At 40.3% G+C, this 22,233-nt stretch overlaps 1 protein-coding gene across 9 annotated transcripts in view; it reads right to left on the bottom strand.

The window, feature by feature from the left end:
• LOC139475031 (diacylglycerol kinase zeta-like) overlaps positions 1 to 22,233 on the bottom strand; it is a 369,426-nt gene that overhangs the window by 102,878 nt on the left and 244,315 nt on the right. For all 9 annotated transcript variants that reach the window (XM_071258254.1, XM_071258253.1, XM_071258248.1 and 6 more), the window contains one exon: positions 3,788 to 3,893. In XM_071258254.1, the coding sequence (XP_071114355.1) occupies positions 3,788 to 3,893 (106 nt within the window). The remainder of the gene's footprint in view (positions 1 to 3,787; positions 3,894 to 22,233) is intronic.

The following is a 22,233-nucleotide window of genomic DNA, read 5'->3' as shown; positions in this document are numbered from 1 at the left end:
GTCTGAATATAGTCGGGGACTGTGATACATCTTCCACTCCATCTCTCACTACCCATCATGCCTTTCTGTCCAGTAGATTAACAAATATATACATGCCACATCACCAGACATGTCAATGTCATGCCAGGAGACGGGTAATGTCATTGTCATGCCAGGAGATGGGTTATGTCATTGTCATGCCAGGAGATGGGTAATGTCAATGTCATGCCAGGAGATGGGTAATGTCATTGTCATGCCAGGAGATGGGTTATGTCAATGTCATGCCAGGAGATGGGTAATGTCATTGTCATGCCAGGAGATGGGTAATGTCATTGTCATGCCAGGAGATGGGTTATGTCATTGTCATGCCAGGAGATGGGTAATGTCATTGCCATGCCAGGAGATGGGTTATGTCATTGTCATGATAGGAGATGGGTAATGTCATTGTCATGCCAGGAGATGGGTAATGTCATTGTCATGCCAGGAGATGGGTAATGTCATTGTCATGCCAGGAGATGGGTAATGTCAATGTCATGCCAGGAGATGGGTAATGTCAATGTCATGCCAGGAGATGGGTAATGTCATTGTCATGCCAGGAGATGGGTAATGTCATTGTCATGCCAGGAGATGGGTAATGTCATTGTCATGCCAGGAGATGGGTTATGTCAATGTCATGACAGAAGAGGGGTTTATTTAATGTCATGACAGAAGATGGGTTTATTCAATGTCATGACAGAGGATCGGTTCATTCAATGTCAAGACAGAAAATGGGTTTAATCAATGTCATGACAGAAGATGGGTTTATTCAATGTCATGACAGAAGATGGATTCATTCAATGTCATTACAGATTATGGGTTTATTCAATGTCATGACAGAAGATGGGTTTATACAATGTCATGACAGAAGATGGGTTTATACAATGTCATGACAGAAGATGGGTTTATACAATGTCATGACAGAAGATGGGTTTATACAATGTCCTGGCAGAAGATGGGTTTATTCAATGCCATGACAGAAGATGGGTTTATACAATGTCATGACAGAAGATGGGTTTATACAATGTCCTGGCAGAAGATGGGTTTATACAATGTCATGACAGAAGATGGGTTTATACAATGTCATGACAGAAGATGGGTTTATACAATGTCATGACAGAAGATGGGTTTATACAATGTCATGACAGAAGATGGGTTTATACAATGTCATGCCAGGAGATGGGTTTATACAATGTCATGACAGATTATGGGTTTATTCAATGTCATGACAGAAGATGGGTTTATACAATGTCATGACAGAAGATGGGTTTATTCAATGTCATGACAGAAGATGGGTTTATACAATGTCATGACAAAAGATGGGTTTATTCAATGTCATGACAGAAGATGGGTTTATACAATGTCATGACAGAAGATGGGTTTATTCAATGTCATGCCAGGAGATGGGTTTATACAATGTCATGACAGATTATGGGTTTATTCAATGTCATGCCAGGAGATGGGTTTATACAATGTCATGACAGAAGATGGGTTTATACAATGTCATGCCAGGAGATGGGTTTATACAATGTCATGACAGAAGAGGGGTTTATACAGTGTCATGACAGAAGATGGGTTTATACAATGTCATGCCAGGAGATGGGTTTATACAATGTCATGACAGAAGATGGGTTTATACAATGTCATGCCAGGAGATGGGTTTATACAATGTCATGACAGAAGAGGGGTTTATACAATGTCATGCCAGGAGATGGGTTTATACAATGTCATGCCAGGAGATGGGTTTATACAATGTCATGACAGAAGATGGGTTTATACAATGTCATGCCAGGAGATGGGTTTATACAATGTCATGACAGAAGATGGGTTTATACAATGTCATGACAGGAGATGGGTTTATACAATGTCATGACAGAAGATGGGTTTATACAATGTCATGACAGGAGATGGGTTTATACAATGTCATGCCAGGAGATGGGTTTATACAATGTCATGACAGAAGATGGGTTTATACAATGTCATGACAGAAGATGGGTTTATTCAATGTCATGACAGAAGATTGGTTTATACAATGTCATGCCAGGAGATGGGTTTATTCAATGTCATGCCAGGAGATGGGTTTATTCAATGTCATGCCAAGAGATGGGTTTATACAATGTCCTGGCAGAAGATGGGTTTATACAATGTCATGACAGAAGATGGGTTTATACAATGTCATGACAGAAGATGGGTTTATTCAATGTCATGACAGAAGATGGGTTTATACAATGTCATGCCAGGAGATGGGTTTAGAAGATATACAAAGTTCCTCAAGCTTGTCCATTTTCCAAAGGTCACAGATACCTGCTTTATTTACTGATTTGTGTCAAGTTAAATAATCTGCTCAGTTGACTCAAGTTTTTGTGGACATACCTAGGACATCATGTTATGTCCACAACAAAATATTTCACGATTACACAATTCCTTCTATGGGAGGCTCGGAACACTCCAATCAACTCTCATACTTCCCTTCCCATTTCTTTCAAAAAGAAGAAATCTGTTCCACATTAAGATAAATACATACCTCGACTCCCCATCCTTCCTCGCCGGCTTAGATGGAAATGGGAGACTTGTGATTCCCACAGCAAACCAATGTAATAATCTTTTTGTTTCATTATAGCAAGTAAAAGCTGGTATTTAAATTAATCTTCTCAAAGTTATCACTTGGAGCTGAAACTTGGTATTGTCTAGAACTAAACCAATCACCTTTCTGATCACTGAACAGCATTATATATCGCAACATGAACCTACTGCCTCCATGAGATTAATTCAAGAGTTTAACAGTTGAGTTACAGATACAATACTTGATTTATGTCTTGTTATTAATTATAGTAAGTGATTGTGGTTACACTGATCAATAGACTTGGTTTGATGTCAAGATATTTGTTTGTCAACATGCACCCAACATGATTATGGTTCCAACTTAAATTCTCAGGGGAACTGTTATCTCTATTTTTTTCATACTTTGATTTAAAAGAATAAACAAGAGAGACATTTCAGATTTTGTTCCGTTCTTCAAAAACTTATCTGAATATCTTCCCATGAATACTTTCATTCTTCACAATCAAAAGAAATGACTCTTTTCAGAAATATTTTGTCTACCTTTAAATTTTACAATCGGTTAATCGGAAAACTAATATTTAAAGAAATATACAAAATTTCTGAAGAAAAATCAATATATGGATGAAGAACTGACTTCAATATGTTTTGCTTTTCTTGAAGTATAGAAGTGAAAGATTGTGTGTATAAAGTGTGCACACTGTTTTTTACATTTATAACCAACATAACACAATATATATTGAAGTCAATTCTCAAAAATTAATGTCAACAATAAAGCTTTTTAGATTGCTTATCCAATCATCAACACACAAAACTGTCGACAACAATAAGAAATTAATGACATTGTTCACAGCAATAATCCAAACCAAGCCGCTCCCATGCTACTGTCAGTCAATCAGGACACACTCCCATGCTACTGTCAGTCAATCAGGACATGGCAGTCCTTTAGCAGGCACAGCCTAATCTTTTTCAGTTTATGGAAACAAAAATGCCAAACGATTTGCTTGGTGAACCAATCAATGTCACTTATTTATTGAGAACATATGTGAAAATGGCCATGCAAACCAAACTGAGGATCACCAGCAGACAGTTTGACCATAAATAAAACATAATATGTTTGGCCTGTTGCGCCCTTACCGTCCAGTCAACGTTGGAGCGGTGGACAGTTTGACCATAAATAAAACACAATATGTTTGGCATGGTGCGCCCTTACCGTCCAGTCAACGTTTGAGCGGAGCTCCCTCTTCTTGTAGCCATACTCCGCGTGACTCGGATGCAGGTAGTTTGTATGACTGAAGGTACTCTTGGCAATTGCTTTTCTGGAAAAAAAATAAAATAATGATCACTTGTCATTTTCAACAAGCACATCAAAAAGATTAAAAGAATCTGATACCGGGCACCAATTCACACTAACTAGGAGAATCAATCACCAAACCACGCTCAACACAACAACTGTGATACACATGTAATTCCTTTTTCTTCTGAACTTTTTCTACTTCTTCTCAACATGATCAATTACTGTCCATTTCTTCCAAGCCTGTTCAACAATGGGTGTCTCCAAGGCCTTGGACAATGAGACAGAATCAATGGGCATGGGACAGTATTTTTGTGCAATCGCATTACGGGCTAACCCATCTGTAAATAAAAATTCTAAAATTAACATCTTTTTAAGTACAATGCATAGTTTCGTAATGTGAGTATTGTTCGTCAACAAAGGTGTTTACTTCCATCAAGAATTACATTTCAATCATGCATTAAAGTGGCAAGGACCAAAATAAACTTGATAATACAACTAGATAATGACACACTTGGCAGTCAATACCAGAAAACATTTTCATCTCATGGTACAGGAATTCCACCACTTTGTTCCAGAGGGAAAAATAGTTATACAATGAACCACTTAAATAAACAGCCTATTAATAATTCAACTAAGATACAACTACAAAATGATGCATTTGGCATTCAATACCAGAATACGTTTCCATCTCGTGGTACAGAAATTCGACCACATCGTTCCAGAAAGTAAACGAATAATTACAATGAACTACTTAAAATATCCAGGCAACTAACAACAGATGTTTAGATTGTCTCATATTACTTTGATCTCTTAGATCGCACACTGTTACCAGTCATGAGTGAAAACACCAGGTGTTAAATAATACCATAGACGTCCAGTCCTAAATCAGCATTGATGCCTGGTATTTGAACAGATGGCAGAATGTTCCCACGTCCTCAATGAGGAAACAGTTTCAGTGAAAACACAAACCCTGATGTTGAACCAGTGGAAACATTTCTTCCGCATGGATGTGTTTCAGATGGTCTTATAATAAAAATATGTTTTACAAATCAGTAGGTGATGCAACAGACGTTCGACTGCCCTGGATTACCCACAATTCCTTTTTTAACTTCCGCCTTCCACTTCTCCGAAGTCATTAAGCAACGTTTATGGAGTGTTGATGTTACACACAATCTGGACCTGTGAAAATCTGGGTTAGAATTGGTTTTCAGCAACCCAGGAACATATTGGTTGGTCAGGCTCGCTGACTTGGTTGATGCATGTCATCGTATCCCAATTGTGTATATCGATGCATATGATGTCAATCTGTGGAGTGTCTGGTCAAGACTCGATTATTATTAACGCCATCATTTAGCTGGAATATTGCTGAGTGCGGCGTTAAGCAACAAACAAACAAACAAACATTCTTCGTGGCGGGGGATAATAAATACATTGGTTGAAGTTTACTGTCAAGCCTTGAACTGTACACAAAACCCTGTTTCATCAATAAGGAATAAATATGTGCAAATGCCTTCCTAGGCAAGACCTGAGAGACCGTTTCAGAACAGACAAGCTCTCTTTCACAATAACTCAACAATTTTGGGTCCCTCGAGGGTAATCAAACACATTCCATAGCATTTCTGAAGAAACATAGTAACAAAAGAATTCTTTACTCTTATGTTTTCATCAAATGTTATATCTGACCATCTTTACAGCATGGCTTGGCGCATGCACATTTCCTTCACCCAGGACAGATAATCCATACGACCTCCCAGTTTATTGGATATTCTCTATTTGCACCTAAACTGAAGTGGTGATGTTGACTGTGTCGTGTCCGTGGTCAACTATGGGCTACAAAGTGTTGGAGGACAGCCCACAGCGACAACATTTACAACTTCGGTACAACCCAGCAGTGAATGGGTACCCAGAAGTATGAGATGAGAAGTGACCGGTAACATTTTAGGGAATGCTACAACAAGCAAGTTCCCGAGGGGGAAGCGACAACAGGTACAGTCTTTGTTCTAGAAATACTCAAAAGAAATAATATTGCCTATTTCTTACCAAAATATATTCCACCTTGGAACTGCTTTTAAGAATATAGAAAGAGCTACTGAGAATCACTGAATCTCTATCTGAGCAGTGCAAGCCTATTGCACATTTATTAAGGAATTGAAAGTATTAATTCTTTTTTATTAGTCATTGTCATTTTATGAAAGCAAAAACAAGTAAAATGCATGACTATAATTCCTTCAGAAAAAGTTAACTGACATCAGACTTATGTTCAGATCCTGCAATATTACAGTACAAGGAAACTCCTGTGAATCCTGATGTTATCCATCTTCCTTTCATTCTCCCCCTCCTTCCTTCTCATATATTATTCACGAAAAAAACCCACAAAAACCTCCTCGCCATCCTACATCTGAGGAACGTTTCGGAGAGGATGTATTGATTTTTAATAAACATGTCATTATCCCACTTAGCTGTACAAGAAACGTCCATAAGACTCTTAATAAGAAACAACAACCTTCCCTGTGAGTCTCAACATGAGAATCTCCCTCACCGTCAGTGGTATAAGCTCTGATCAACCCGACCCCGAGCCTCATTAACCAGGCTGGAAGAGAACATGGCAAGAAGACACAGCACACCACACGGAACAATGGTTCATCTGACCAGACAGAAAGGGAAACATTAATTTAACCACAAAGAGAAACATTAGTTGAACCAGAAGGAGAAACATTAATTTAACCAGACAGGGGAACATTTCATTCCATCAGAGAGAGAAATGTTTAATTGAATCAGGGGAACATTTCATTGAATCAGAGGAACATTTCATTGAATCAGAGGAACATTTCATTGAACCAGAGGAACATTTCATTGAATCAAAGGCACATTTCATTGAACCTGAGGAACATTTCATTGAACCAGAGGAACATTTCATTGAACCAGAGGAACATTTCATTGAATCAGAGGAACATTTCATTGAACCAGAGGAACATTTCATTGAATCAGAGGAACATTTCATTGAATCAGAGGAACATTTCATTGAACCTGAGGAACATTTCATTGAACCTGAGGAACATTTCATTGAACCAGAGGAACATTTCATTGAACCTGAGGAACATTTAATTGAACCAAAGGAACATTTCATTGAACCAGAGGAACATTCCATTGAACCAGGAGAACATTTAATTGAACCAGAGGAACATTTCATTGAACCAGGGGAACATTTCATTGAATCAGGGTAAAATTTCATTTAACCAGGGTAACATTTCATTGAACCAGGGGAACTTTTCATACAACCAGAGGAACATTTCATTGAACCAAAGGAACATTTCATTGAACTAGGAGAACATTTAATTGAACCAGGGGAACTTTTCATTGAACCAGGGTAACATTTCATTGAATCAGAGGAACATTTCATTGAACCAGGGGAACATTTAATTGAACCAGAGGAACATTTAATTGAACCAGAAGAACACTTCATTCCACCAGACAGAGAAACATTTCATTGAACCAGGGGAACATTTCATTGAACCAGAACAACATTTCATTCAATCACACAAATGACGCTTCATTAGATCAGAACCCTCATCAGTGAAGATCAGAAGTGGTCTTCAGCAGCCCATGCTTGTCGTAAGAGGTGACTAACGGGATCGGATGGTCAGGCTCACTGACTTGGTTGATGCATGTCCTCGTATCCCAAATGTGTAGATCAATGCTCATCATGTCATACCTGGATTGTCTGGTCTAGGGATTTCAGTGTCAGAACTGGTCCAAAGACCCACATGCTAACTAGTACTGGGATAATACACCGATGTATTGGTGGATCACAATTTTCCACTGCTCAATATAAGTATTGATCACAGTCACACACTAAGTAAAAAATATCCATTCTTGCGTTAAATGTTTGCTTCTATAACTGTTACAGCAAACACTAATTAGAAGTGAAAATTGGAAGTGAAAATGTCAATATTTTACTCTATTGAGCAATACTTGACACTGCCAAAAGTAAATTGTCAGTGGGCCAGGTACTTGGCCATTCGACCCGTGAAGATTCCAGGGTAGAATAGGTCTTCAGCAACCCATACTTGCCGTAAAAGGCGTCTATGCTTGTCGTAAAAGGCGACTAACGGGATCGGGTGGTCAGACTCGCTGACTTGGTTGATACATGTCATCGATCCTAAATGCGTGGATCGTTGCTCATGCTGTCAATCACTGGTTTGTCTCGATAGACTCGATTATTTACAGACCGCTGTCATATAGCTGGAATATTGCTGAGTGCGGCGTTACAACAAACAAACAAACAAAAACTTGGCCATTCTATGAAAAAGATGTCTCACGCACCACAGATAACAGCATATGCAAGGATCGTTATACCAATCGGATCGTGAGCAAGGTATCATGTTATGTATGGGATCTCACAGTTGGAGTATTGTCCCAGCCCTAAGTTGCAACTACAGTGGGAATCAGGTAGTCACAATGAGTGACCAGGCTCATGGTGTGTAAACATGTCAGTTACCGTTGTTCAGGCTGTCAGACTCAGGTTCACCTGGAGCCAAACAAATACAGACAGCTGTGATAAATCAGGAACATAAAGCAGCACAAAAATAACGTTCACTCACTCACTCATTGAAACAGCTGACTCATTAAAGCGAAGGCTAATACAGTAAACCTACAACACGTTACACAATTTCACTTGCAAATTTGCACCGGCAGCCTATTTCAAATTTGTCGTGATCAAACAGACACCGATTCTCCACCACAGGAAGTGAACACCACAGAGGAAGTCATAGCAAGAGTAGTGATGATCAACATGATAGCTTCCTGTTCAGGCGTGGGCCTCTACTGTCCATGTTAATCAGTCATAATAGCAAGCTCTCAATACTATCAATCCCAGAATCAATGTGGAGCTGATACTGCAGGAATTGACGGTGCTGTCACTAAGACCCTGATTACCCCGATTACTTGTGCTGTTAAATGATGATGTGTAGATGATGAATGTGGCTGGATTCTGTGTCCCACATACCGAGGATGTATTATAGAATTAGTTCATGCTGTCAATAAGATTGATTCTCAGATGTTTTCTGTGACGATCTGCCTGAGGCGGCAGAGTGGGTGATGGATAGGTTTTAGTGACAGAAATGTAATGCTGAAGAGGTATTGATGGAGTTGATACTGTTACTGTTGTGGCCTGTTGTTTCTAGGACTGACGTCTGAAGCAACAGCAGGTTCAGCTGGGTACTCCTCTGCTTCCTACAGCCTATTGGTTGAATCACTGTATATAATGATAGGGGAATTCTAAAGTGGAGCCAGTTTTCTTGGTAAAATACATTAACATGGTACGTTGGATGTGGATGACAAGACTCAGTACCATCACAGGCTGCTATGGTTGACAAGACTCAGTACCGTCACAAGCTGCTATGGTTGACAAGACTCAGTACCGTCACAGGCTGCCATGGTTGACAAGACTCAGTACCGTCACAAGCTGCTATGGTTGACAAGACTCAGTACCGTCACAGGCTGCCATGGTTGACAAGACTCAGTACCATCACAAGCTTTCATGGTTGACAAGACTCAGTACCGTCACAGGCTGCCATGGTTGACAAGACTCAGTACCGTCACAAGCTGCCATGGTTGACAAGACTCAGTACCGTCACAAGCTGCCATGGTTGACAAGACTCAGTACCGTCACAAGCTGCCATGGTTGACAAGACTCAGTACCGTCACAAGCTGCCATGGTTGACAAGACTCAGTACTGTCACAAGCTGCCATGGTTGACAAGACTTAGTACTGTCACAAGCTGCCATGGTTGACAAGACTCAGTACCGTCACAAGCTGCCATGGTTGACAAGACCCAGTACCGTCACAAGCTGCCATGGTTGACAAGACTCAGTACCATCACAAGCTGCCATGGTTGACAAGACTCAGTACCGTCACAAGCTGCCATGGTTGACAAGACCCAGTACCGTCACAAGCTGCCATTGTTGACAAGACCCAGTACCGTCACAAGCTGCCATGGTTGACAAGACTCAGTACCATCACAAGCTGCCATGGTTGACAAGACTCAGTACCATCACAAGCTGCCATGGTTGACAAGACTCAGTACCGTCACAAGCTGCCATGGTTGACAAGACTCAGTACTGTCACAAGCTGCCATGGTTGACAAGACTCAGTACCGTCACAAGCTGCCATGGTTGACAAGACTCAGTACTGTCACAGGCTGCCATGGTTGACAAGACTCAGCACTGTCACAAGCTGCCATGGTTGACAAGACTCAGTACCGTCACAAGCTGCCATGGTTGACAAGACTCAGTACCGTCACAAGCTGCCATGGTTGACAAGACTTAGTACCATCACAAGCTGCCATGGTTGACAAGACTTAGTACCATCACAAGCTGCCATGGTTGACAAGACTTAGTACCATCACAAGCTGCCATGGTTGACAAGACTCAGTACCGTCACAAGCTGCCATGGTTCACAAGACTCAGTACTGTCACATAATAAGCATTGCGACTGATCTGCACTTTCTCATTGTGTTGTCAAAGGTAGGCGATCTTGGAACGATCAGCAAGCCACAGCTTATCTGCAGCAGGTAAACCACTTCAAAGGTTAACCTCTCCTCAACATCTTGGAACAAGTAGGGAAATGAACTCACTGATAAAAATGTTCAAGTCAGTACTACCGTTTCCTAATGGCTTGGACACGCTGAATGTACAATGAACCAACATAGAATTCCAACAGAAACTCCATGAATAATCTGATCCATACGCCTCAGGATTTAGCCAGAAATATTTGAATTACATTAAATCTTATGACAACAGCAATTCAGTTCTTGTTGTTTGCGTAGCAAATCAAGTCTCACTGAATGTTTCCGAGCCACGTGTGAGGTTTTGCAAAATGGGTACACCAGCACTTACAGTTTTAACAATTTGTTCCATTTTTTGTCTTTCCTTTCAGGGAAACAGCTGTGACGGATTGATCGTACCACATATTACCCTGCAATATCAATATGTTCTCATGTGACCAAAGTTCCCAAGACATTTGGGTTCAATACGTTAATCAGTTAGGAAATATTTTTTCATGATTAAGAAAAACACTTGGTATAGATGCCCTGTTCAGTTAGATAAACCATTTCAACTTCTGTATTGTGTGCATCTAGAGTATCTACTGTGCATCTAGTGTGTATATAGAGTGCATCTAGTGTAGTGTGCATCTAGAGAGTATCTAGTGTGTATCTAGTGTGCATCTAGTGTTCATCTAGTGTAGTGTGCATCTAGAGTGTGTCTAGTGTGTATCTAGAGTGCATCTAGTGTAGTGTGCATCTAGAGAGTATCTAGTGTGTATCTAGTGTGGAGCTAGTGTGCATCTAGTGTAGTTTGCATCTAGAGTGTGTCTAGTGTGTATCTAGAGTGCATCTAGTGTAGTGTGCATCTAGAGAGTATCTAGTGTGTATCTAGTGTTCATCTAGTGTAGTGTTCATCTAGTGTAGTGTGCATCTAGAGAGTATCTAGTGTGCATCTAGTGTTCATATAGTATAGTGTGCATCTAGTGTGCATCTAGAGTGTATCTAGTGTGCATCTAGAGTGTATCTAGAGCGTATCTAGTGTGCATCTAGTGTGTATCTAGAGTGAATCTAGTGTGCATCTTGTGTGCATCTAGTGTGCATCTAGTGTTCATCTAGTGTAGTGTGCATCTAGAGTGTATCTAGTGTGGAGCTAGTGTGCATCTAGTGTTCATATAGTGTAGTGTGCATCTAGAATGTGCATCTAGTGTGTATCTAGTGTACATCTAGTGTGTATCTAGCACTGTGTAAATAACTTTGTTTCTAGGTAAAGATGGCAAGGGTGGCCATCTAAAGTAATGAGAGACAATTTGCTCTGAACAGTTGTCTCCCTTAGATGTGTAAGGATTCACTCAGTTCATCCTGATAATGTGAAAGTAAAAGTGTGTAAAAATATGAACAAAACAGACTATTGTGAAACTGAGCATAACCAGGTGTTATTAGATCAAGGTGAATGTCCATGACCTATGACACCTTGACGACAGGTGCTTGAAACCCACGTGCATGTGGTTTGTGAGTGGTTAGTGATTTGTGAGTGGCATTGTGGGATAGAGAATCATCGTCAAAATATCAGAACGTAAAAGTAACATATTCCCTTCTCAAACAACAACTTACATGTCATTATTATTGTGTACATAAACATAGCTGTTATTTTAATTGTTGTTTTGATAACTTTTTTCCCAGGCTAATTTGCATAATGCCTATAGCCTGTTTCTGTCATGTCAATTTGGACTTAGTTTAATTTTGGAATGTTGAAAGTGCCTACAAATTACCTCCTGTAAAGTACATTTTGTATTGAGCACTGAGATAAAATTAGCAAATCCAGACTACTACTTTTCCAGTTGTTTAGTTATTTCGTATTTACATCTACGTAATGCTTTGTGTTGATTATTAAATCCAGCAAAAGAGTTTTTTTTCATTTCAATGAGTACTTTACTCACTCAGGACGATGAGAGTTTGAACATCTACACGCAAATAAAATAACATTGTGTAACACCATGTATACATGATATTAGTCCTGCACCATGACCGTGGAATATATTTATTTTATGAAAAAATAATAATCTAGAAATGCATACAAAAGCAAGTCTAGCCAGCTCAAGCTAGCTCTATTCCACAGAAATAGCATAGGGAATTTTTTTATTTTTAGAGTCAAGAAGGATATTGTGTAATATAAGATTTCAGAGACTAAATGTTAGTCTAACATGATATGTGACTCGGGAAATGTGTTCATACAGACTGCTTCAATCGGACTGGTAACTCAGGATGCTTGTCTCTAACATAACCTATTTTCCACAATACTCCAGTATATGACAATGGCCTGTGAATAATAAAATCTGGACCAGACAATCTGTCAAGTGATATGAGCAACCATCCACATTATTGGTGTATGATGACACGCGATCAACTGAGTCTCCAAGTCTTACCATCAGATCTTATGGCAGGCATAGGTTGCTGTGGTCGTATGGGATCCAAAGGGACTGTAACCCAAGATAAACAGGTTGCACTGTACCAAAACACATTACTAGAATTGATCCGAGAAAGATAAACCAGGGACATACCGTCAAAACCAAACATATCCACAGTGATATATGACATTATAAATGCAGCCTACTGTGTCAAGGGAAATCAACAAGTGCGAGATGAATAATTGATATAACTCAATGAGGATGAGTGGGTGACACAGGACAGTGATGACATCAAACAGTTGACATTTTGAAAATGACTTGATGATTATGCTTGATAGACTTCTTCATCAAAGAGGGGCTGCTAAATACAGCATGTCACACACATGATTGAACAATGGTGACATAGAGTCCTGAATGTGACAACTGCTTCTGAGAGAGTGAAGGTTAAATGTACCATGATGTAAATTCAAACATCTGTCCGTGACGTCTGCTTTCGAGGCAGCCATCTTGACAGTGTAGCATATCCCATGAGGCCTTGGAGCACATGTTGTGGAAAAGGCTACTTACACCTCAGTCTCATCCAAACGCGATCATGGTCTGATTAATACAAACTTAACATTCACAAATCAAATTATGGCTTTAACAACAGTGATGTAGGTATAATTACTTAGAACCAAAAACATTCCTTGAAAGAGACAAAAGTCTTTGATGAAAAGCCTGCAGAACATAGGCCTTTTATGTGTTGAATGGAGACAATCAACTCACACATATCACCCCTTCCTCCACCTTTCAACTCTTTGAAGTTTAAGTTGAAAACCAAAAGGGACATCTGAAATATGTTGGATTAACACAATTACCATGCATTATTGAAAGGATTGTAAATAACCAGTATGTGTTCTGTACCGATGATTGGCTAATTACATGCACATTGTCTGATTCCCTGCAGATTGCAACTGACACTGAGTTTAACTACTTCTTTTATTGTGGAAGAAAATATAGATTTTTAGGTTTGTTTTGGATGAAAATTCAGTGCGCTGAAGCTGTTAATTCATAATACGATTCGATACTTGTGTGAATTATACATGGTCATATGTAGCAAAACACTTGGGACTTTGAAACAGTTTGTTGTCGTTGTTTGTTCAGTGTATCCATGTTTGTTCTATAACTGTGTTCTGCCACAAGTGGCAAGGATAGTGACTTGTCTTCTACATATTGCATTGGTGCATTTGCCCTGGTAAAGCCAACCAAATACAGACCATCATGACTGCTATTAATGTCAACATGAATTTGGCAAGACAGAGACTGTAAAGTTTAAAGTCATTTCAATGTCCAATGAATTCAACAAGGTCTTATAATCTGAACGTCCTAACATCCCCAAGTTCTATGACTTCAAGGTCCTAACATCTCCAAATCCTATAACTTTAAGGTCCTAACATCCCCAAGTCCAATGATTTCAAGGTCCTAACATTCCCAAGTCCAATGACTTCAAGGTCTTAACATCCCCAAGGTCTTAACATCCCCAAGTCCTAAGACTTCAAGGTCCTAACATCCCAAAGTCCAATGACTTCAAGGTCCTAACATCTCCAAGTCCCATGACTTCAAGGTCCTAACATCTCCAAGTCCTATGACTTCAAGGTCCTAACATCTCCAAGTCCTATGACTTCAAGGTCCTAACATCTCCAAATCCTATGACTTCAAGGTCCTAACATCCCCAAGTCCTATAACTTTAAGGTCCAAACATCCCCAAGTCCTAAGACTTCAAGGTCCTAACATCTCCAAGTCCTATGACTTCAAGGTCCTAACATCTCCAAGTCCTATGACTTCAAGGTCCTAACATCCCCAAGTCCTATAACTTTAAGGTCCAAACATCTTCAAGTTAAGAGATCATGAAGTTGTCCTCTCAATAGCATATCTTTCCAGGGTTCCCACACAGAATGACTCAGACTATCGGATCTGTGGAGGTATGAGCAAGATGTACTGTAGAAGTTCACCCTTTTAGTCAAGGCTTATCTTCATGGCATGCGGAAAAATTCCTACAAACCCATCCAATATTTCATAACTGTATTACAAATAAAAGATTTGATCACAATGTTCTGATTTCCTGCAATGGCCACAATGAAATAAGTGTATGTCAATCCAGCTGCATCTCTTGTATGCTGCAACACTACCACGTGAGCTGGTAAACCAGTTTCTTTAGTCACTTTCTTTTGTCCAACACCTGAGGAAAGGTGATGACAGGAGACAACATGGAACAAGAAAGATGTATCAGGAACGCGTGACAGTGTGAGTGATTGAACTGGGATTACATGTCTGCAGGGAAATTGCACAAAGATTCAGTCAAGTCACAATTAGGAGTTGTCTCCCCTTCTGTCCATTCTCAACCAGAAACCATAGTGGACCTAGCTTGCAAGGCAGGAGTACTGCTGTGTGGTATCAGGCAAAAAATGTTTACTTCTTTACACAAATTGTGTCAATAACATGCTTACCCTTTTCGTGAACGACCCTTGAAGATTCCGGGATAGAATAGGTCTTCAGCAACCCATACTTGCCGTAAAAGGCGACGAACGGGATCGGGTGGTCAGGCTCGCTGACTTGGTTGATACATGTCATCGATCCCAATTGTGTGGATCGATGCTCATGATGTCAATCACTGGATTGTCTGGTCCAGACTTGATTATTTTACAGACCGCCGTCAAATAGCTGGAATATTGCTGAGTGCGGCGTTAAACAACAAACAAACAAACAAAAACCTTTTCGTGAACACCTGTGTCATCACTGCTTTTCAATGGTCCAGTCATATGATTTTCACAATATATTTGCCCTTCTCAAATGGAATCTGTTTCAGCAGATAATCAAGACTGGTTATTCTATTGCATTGACATTTTATTTTTGCTTTGTGCAAGTCGACCACATATAGATATTGGTCTGCAGATTATAACAGAGAACAATAGACACTAAGGTACAAACTTCCATTGCCATGAATCCCCAAGAGCATTTGCATTCAGTCCACAGAAGCTGCTAGAGGCAGCTAATCATTGATTCCCTCATCCTGGACAAGAATGTATGAAGGCCCAAACAGAAAACACAGCTGCTAATCAAATGAAGATTTTCTGGACTGCCATTCTCTGCCCCGATCCTAATCCTTACCTACTGATACCCCAGTCAACCGTCCAGCACAAAGCCTTCAGTGAGTGCATTGTGCATCAACACAGCTTTCTTAAAGTAATTTCATGATTGGTTCGTGTTAACATGGAAGAAACGACAGATGTGTAGCAATATTCCAGCTATACGACGGCAGTCTGATAATAATCGTGTCTAGACCAGACAATCCAGTGATTCATATCATGAGCATCGATCCACACAATTGGGATATGATGACATGCATCAACCAAGTCAGGGAGCCTGACCAAATGATCCCGTTAGTTGCCTCTTGCAACAAGCATAGTCGCCTTTTACGGCAAGCATGGGTTGCTGAAGACATATTCTAACCCAGTTCTTCACGGGGTCCCCATGAAAAGGTGAGGGGGGCATGATACAGAGTGTAATGATAGACCAAGTCTAACTGTTGTAAGGTGTATGTTGAGACAGACAGATATGTCTGTAGCATGTAAAGTGAATGACACTTGACCTGGCCAACCTGGGGTCAGATGTGTCAATGTGAGCATTCACTGTTATCACTTTGTGGAACAGAGCCCTAGACGTTGGAGATTGTTCATTCACAACTTGAAATGGTTTTAGTTCTTACATGAGCTTTAAATTGAAAAAATAAATTATCAAGGGAGAGGTGAAGTGAAATGGGGTTTAATGTCACATCTAAGATTATTGGACTTATAAAGTGATGTGCATGTGTGTGTGTGTGTGTGTGTGTGTGTGTGTGTGTGTCTGCTAGTTCGGACTAATGCAGATTTTATAGTGCTAGCCCACTGAGACACCATGCCACAGTATAACATGAATACCCCACTCAGACACAGTATACTGACTCTGAGCCGACCAGTACTAGTTTTAGCCCCTTAATGCTGAGCGCCAGGCAGGGTAACAACAAGTACCATCTTTTAACGTCTCATGGTATGATGCGGCCGGGGATCAAACCTCGGACCTTCCGCTCTTGACTAGACCACAGAGGTGGTCTGTCGAAGGAGAGCAGACAAACACTCTAAAAGGCAGAAAGATCAACAATGAACAACCATTTACATCTAAGAACCTACTGACCAGGACTCTATTCCAGAAAGATGTCTAGTGCTAGGACGATGACAATGCCAGGTCAGTAGGTGAAGTCCCCACAAGGCCTCCATACTTACGGAACACTATTTCACCCATGTGCAGTGCTGCTACACCAGTGAGGGTGGAGCTGGCCGTAGTCAATCTAGCCGCAATTGGCTGGACAGGTGGGACCAGGCTGCTGTTGTGTAGCTTACTTTGAAGCTAATGGCTGGCTATGACTAGCCACCTGCGAGGCAGACTAAACAAAACGACCTGTGCACGCGTAATCAACATTATTAACCCTACTTTTGCAGGGAAATGTGATCCTAATAGCTTGACAAAGTCTGCACCAATTACACCAATGACAGACATCACGAGAGTTAACACTTTGTGCAGGCTTCAACTGGATCAACATGAGTCGTAAATGCCATTTCAGCGCACTACATCACCATTGAAACTGCAGTATGAGGAAGTGTATGTAATGGAAGGCCACCAAAGAGTAAAATTGCCATACTTTGAAGAATTTTGACGCTTGACCATCAAAATATACACATGAAGTGATCCCTCCCTACAGCGCTACCTTTGTGATCCAAATAATTGATGAGCGTTATAGACGATCAGCGGTATAACCATGGTGGAGTCGTTGGGGTAGACGACCAGCACAAGAGTACATGCTCTGCCTACCTAACACGATGTACGATATGCGTTTCAGAGATCGAAAAAAGATTAGAATAGTAGTTGTTTATGATTCATAGTGTAAAGACAGATTTATCGAGTGTTGTGCGCTTTAAAAAAAAAACCCGCCGAATTCAGGTGAATAAAAATATGAAATTTGATATAAAACATCGCTTGACATGATGATGTACCATTTAAATTGTATTTCCTGCTCTCAAAGGGCCTTATTTTAAATGCAGATATTAAAATTACCATGTGTGGCGTCAAACTTGAGTTTAAAAATGTAAGTAAATTTTGGGAGCCATGCATTACCGCGGGCTATAACAGAGTTAGCGCTATATTGAAGAGTGCAATAGCGAGGAAACACTGTATTAAGTATAATCATCTGTTTCATCTACCCTCTGTCCTGCTACTTATATGTGACAAACATTTTTTTTTACATTATTTTCTACTATGACTTCCACAACACACTAATCTATTACCTTCTTTCACCTTGCATGAATAGGGCGGACTCCAATTCAAAAGCATCAAATGGCCCTTTGATGCAGTTAAGCTCAAACACACTTTCCAAACCTTGTTCAGCTTGTTACTGTTTTGTTGGAACTTGGATGGATCAAAAGTATTTAAATATAACAAGTAGTTTTAAACTTGTAGGGACCTTAAACTTCTGATCCCTGTGTTGGCTCAGTGTGCAGTATAATTTTCATTCTCAGCTCCCCGGGGAGTACAACCCAAGCTGCCTGTGAGATCCCAGACGGTGAACAGTCACATTACCATCTCATCCTACCTGGTACCCATTCACTGCTGGGTGAGCAGAGCGATATTTCGACCAAAGTCACTTGCTTGAAGAGATGGCACAAGTGCTACATGTGTTCCAGTGTTGGGCAGGGTCGAGGCCCTGGACACACTCAGGAGTCAAGCTCCTGGACATGATCACCCATCCAACCACTCTCCGTGACAAACCTGGACACACTCAGGAGTCAAGCTCCTGGACATGATCACCCATCCAACCACTCTCCGTGACAAACCTGGACACACTCAGGAGTCAAGCTCCTGGACATGATCACCCATCCAACCATGCTCTGTGACAAGCCTGGACACACTCAGGAGTCAAGCTCCTGGACATGATCACCCATCCAACCACTCTCCGTGACAAACCTGGACACACTCAGGAGTCAAGCTCCTGGACATGATCACCCATCCAACCACTCTCCGTGACAAACCTGGACACACTCAGGAGTCAAGCTCCTGGACATGATCACCCATCCAACCACGCTCCGTGACAAGCCTGGACACACTCAGGAGTCAAGCTCCTGGACATGATCACCCATCCAACCACTCTCCGTGACAAACCTGGACACACTCAGGAGTCAAGCTCCTTGACATGATCACCCATCCAACCACGCTCCGTGACAAACCTGGACACACTCAGGAGTCAAGCTCCTGGACATGATCACCCATCCAACCACGCTCCGTGACAAGCCTGGATACACTCAGGAGTCAACCTCCTGGACATGATCACCCATCCAACCACTCTCCGTGACAAGCCTGGACACACTCAGGAGTCAACCTCCTGGTCATGATCACCCATCCAACCACACTCCGTGACAAGCCTGGACACACTCAGGAGTCGACCTCCTGGTCATGATCACCCATCCAACCACGCTCCGTGACAAGCCTTGCATCACCTGACTTGTGGCCTGTGCACTTCACGCAGGATCATGTGCCATACATAATGCCACACTTTTTAACTCTTTTGTTTTTTTAGCGGATTTATTCCAGCTTTTTGACACAAAGTCGATCGAAAAAAAAATAAAAAAATAAATAGCTGTGTCGATCACTTATTTATTTATTTATATGAAAATCATTCAGCCTTGGAGTCAAAACTGCAGCTGGTTCTTGAATCACTGATAGTGATGTAGACATGGAATTTATATATAACATTTATATTGTATAAGAGGGTCTAGATTACTAGTGGGTGACGTAATAAAAATAACTATGTTAATGTTTAATTTATTTCTTTTCCAGCTGTTTTTCAGTAGGGGCAGTGTGCCCGTGTAACAAAAAGTAAAAGATGTGAAGCCTTATGAACTGGCATTTAAAAAATAATATCCATAATCAATATCGTGTCGTCAGGACTTCCTTCTCCATAGATGACCTCCGGTTAACCTTGACCCAATTACATTTGTCTTGCCATATTAAACTAAGTAGTCACTGAAATCTGTGAAGGTGTTCTTTCACCATTACAGATGAATTTCACAAAAGAAACACATCTCAATTTGTCCAGGCCAAATTCTTTTAACACATGCTAAAAGGCAGGAGGCAGAATACTATCAGTGTTTATTTGAGGTGATTATTACGTTAAATAAAGTCTGCAAACAGGAGGATGAAAAGCAAATTTAATAATTTTCTATCATAAAACATTTGAAAAGAATAAGTACATTTCATTTTACCAATGTTAGATGGCATAAAATGTCGTCTTGGCATAAAATGTTGACTTGATCGAGATCTCTTGAAATAATAGTTGAAACAATATATGTGACAGAAGAGGAGAAAGGGACCTAGTGGGAGAGAAGGGACGTTTTGGGTAATAGGATACAATTGTGCTGTGACATCATAAAGAGGGACGTTCCACGTCAACATTCTTTCATAAAAAAAGGCCATGTGTATGGACTGTACAAAAATATCTTATTTTTCTCTTAATAGTTTGTAATGTAATAAAAACATTACTTCAAAACATTCAGCATACATGTCTACATTCCATTAATGAAACATTATATCTTAAAACTGCAATTATTACAAAAACAGTTATAAGTCTATAAATGGAACTTTGCAGAAAATGAGTCCACATGTTTGATGTCATGTGTATCTGTAATAAATATACATTGAAGCTTGTGAATTGTATTTTGCGTTCCTAAGATACTGTAGTTTTAAAATATAATGAGAAATCAAAATGTGATTTTTCGCCCATAAGATCCCTTATCTCATGGACGGTCACACATATTAAACTCCAAAATAACATCACTCAAACACAGGATCTTAATTCCTGTTTACATTAGTTAAGACTGTGCTTTCCATAGAAAAAGAAATCTGTGATCATACAAGAAATGTCCATGTTCCCCTGCCGCAGAGTGGAGCAGAATCTCTCCCATCCCCACGTAGCGGCATATGGCGAGACGGCCATGGCCTTTACTGTAGACAGGCTACATACACAACTTGATGCCGTAAGTAAAGGTTCCATCATGGCCAGGAGATGAATGTAAAACACACCGTCAGCTAAACACATTTTCTATGACTGGTTCAGGTTGCAAATAGGTACGACAGGATGATTGTTTCAGCAACAAAGCCAGAATTTCAGCAATAAAACATGATGAAATCACAGACATAAAAGACGTAGACAGTGAAAATTGAACATAGAAGCAAACATTGCATGTCTTTATCTATTCCGAAAGCTGTATAATTTTTGCCTTGTCTGTTCCACCGACTTTGTCTATTTTTTGGCTGTTTAATTTTGCCTTGTCCAATCCACAGTGCTGTTCTTCAAGTGTACGGAGACAATCTATATCTTTCTTCCACTTTTGTTGGACAGTTTTAATCAAGGTAAATGAGTCGGTTGTGTCAGATGTTTGAAGGAGGAGATGTTTTATCTCGCCATGTCTATACTGAATCAAGTCACATCTTGCCATGCAGTCCATTAACTGCACTGTTTTTCCTGATTTTCTATCTCACTTCAGGCAGATGAAAACTATCAAGCATGTAAGCTATGGATCATTGTATAAACTTGTATGATTACTTGTCTAGTATTGAATGATTTTGCTTCAATATAACCATTACTTACATGAGTGAGTGAGTTTTGGGTTGGTATGAGGGAGTGAGTTTTGGGTTGGTATGAGTGAGTGAGTGAGTGAGTGAGTGAGTGAGTGAGTGAGTGAGTGAGTTTGGGGTTGGTATGAGTGAGTGAGTGAGTGAATTTTGGGTTGGTATGAGTGAGTTCGTGAGCCAGTTTTGCATAACAGTTCTAGTTCATTAGTATCATGGAGTATTAGCTTGATGTGGGAGGAAAGTGGTGATGCTAGCATTGAAGTGGACAAATCCAGTCTCTTGTGTCACACGCTTAATGGACCTGTGAAGGTCTGGGGTAGAATAGGTCTTCAGCAACCCATGCTTGCCGCAAAAGGCGACAATGCTTGTCATAAGAGGCGACTAGCGGGATCGGGTGGCCAGGCTCACTGACTTGGTTGATGCATGTCATTGTATCCCAGTTGTGTAGACCAATGATCATGGTGTCAGTCACTGGAATGTCTGATGCAGACTCGATTATTTACAGCGTTAAACAACAAACAAACACAAATTTAATGCAAATCCAACTGCAATACCAAAAGCAGAAGGAAGGGTTTTTAAAAAACAAGCAAACTGTGGCAAAAAGAATACAGAAATGAAATGAAAGAAATGGTGAAGTAAAAAATGTTCACTTGGGTGAAATAGGTGGAATATGGGTGAGTATGGCGCTAACAACAAGTAAACAAATTTTGGTGAAA

This window comes from Haliotis cracherodii, unplaced genomic scaffold (assembly GCF_022045235.1).
Source record: "Haliotis cracherodii isolate W230 unplaced genomic scaffold, xgHalCrac1.p SCAF_3, whole genome shotgun sequence".
NCBI lineage: Eukaryota > Metazoa > Mollusca > Gastropoda > Lepetellida > Haliotidae > Haliotis > Haliotis cracherodii.
This window is presented reverse-complemented; position numbering and strand designations above follow the sequence as displayed.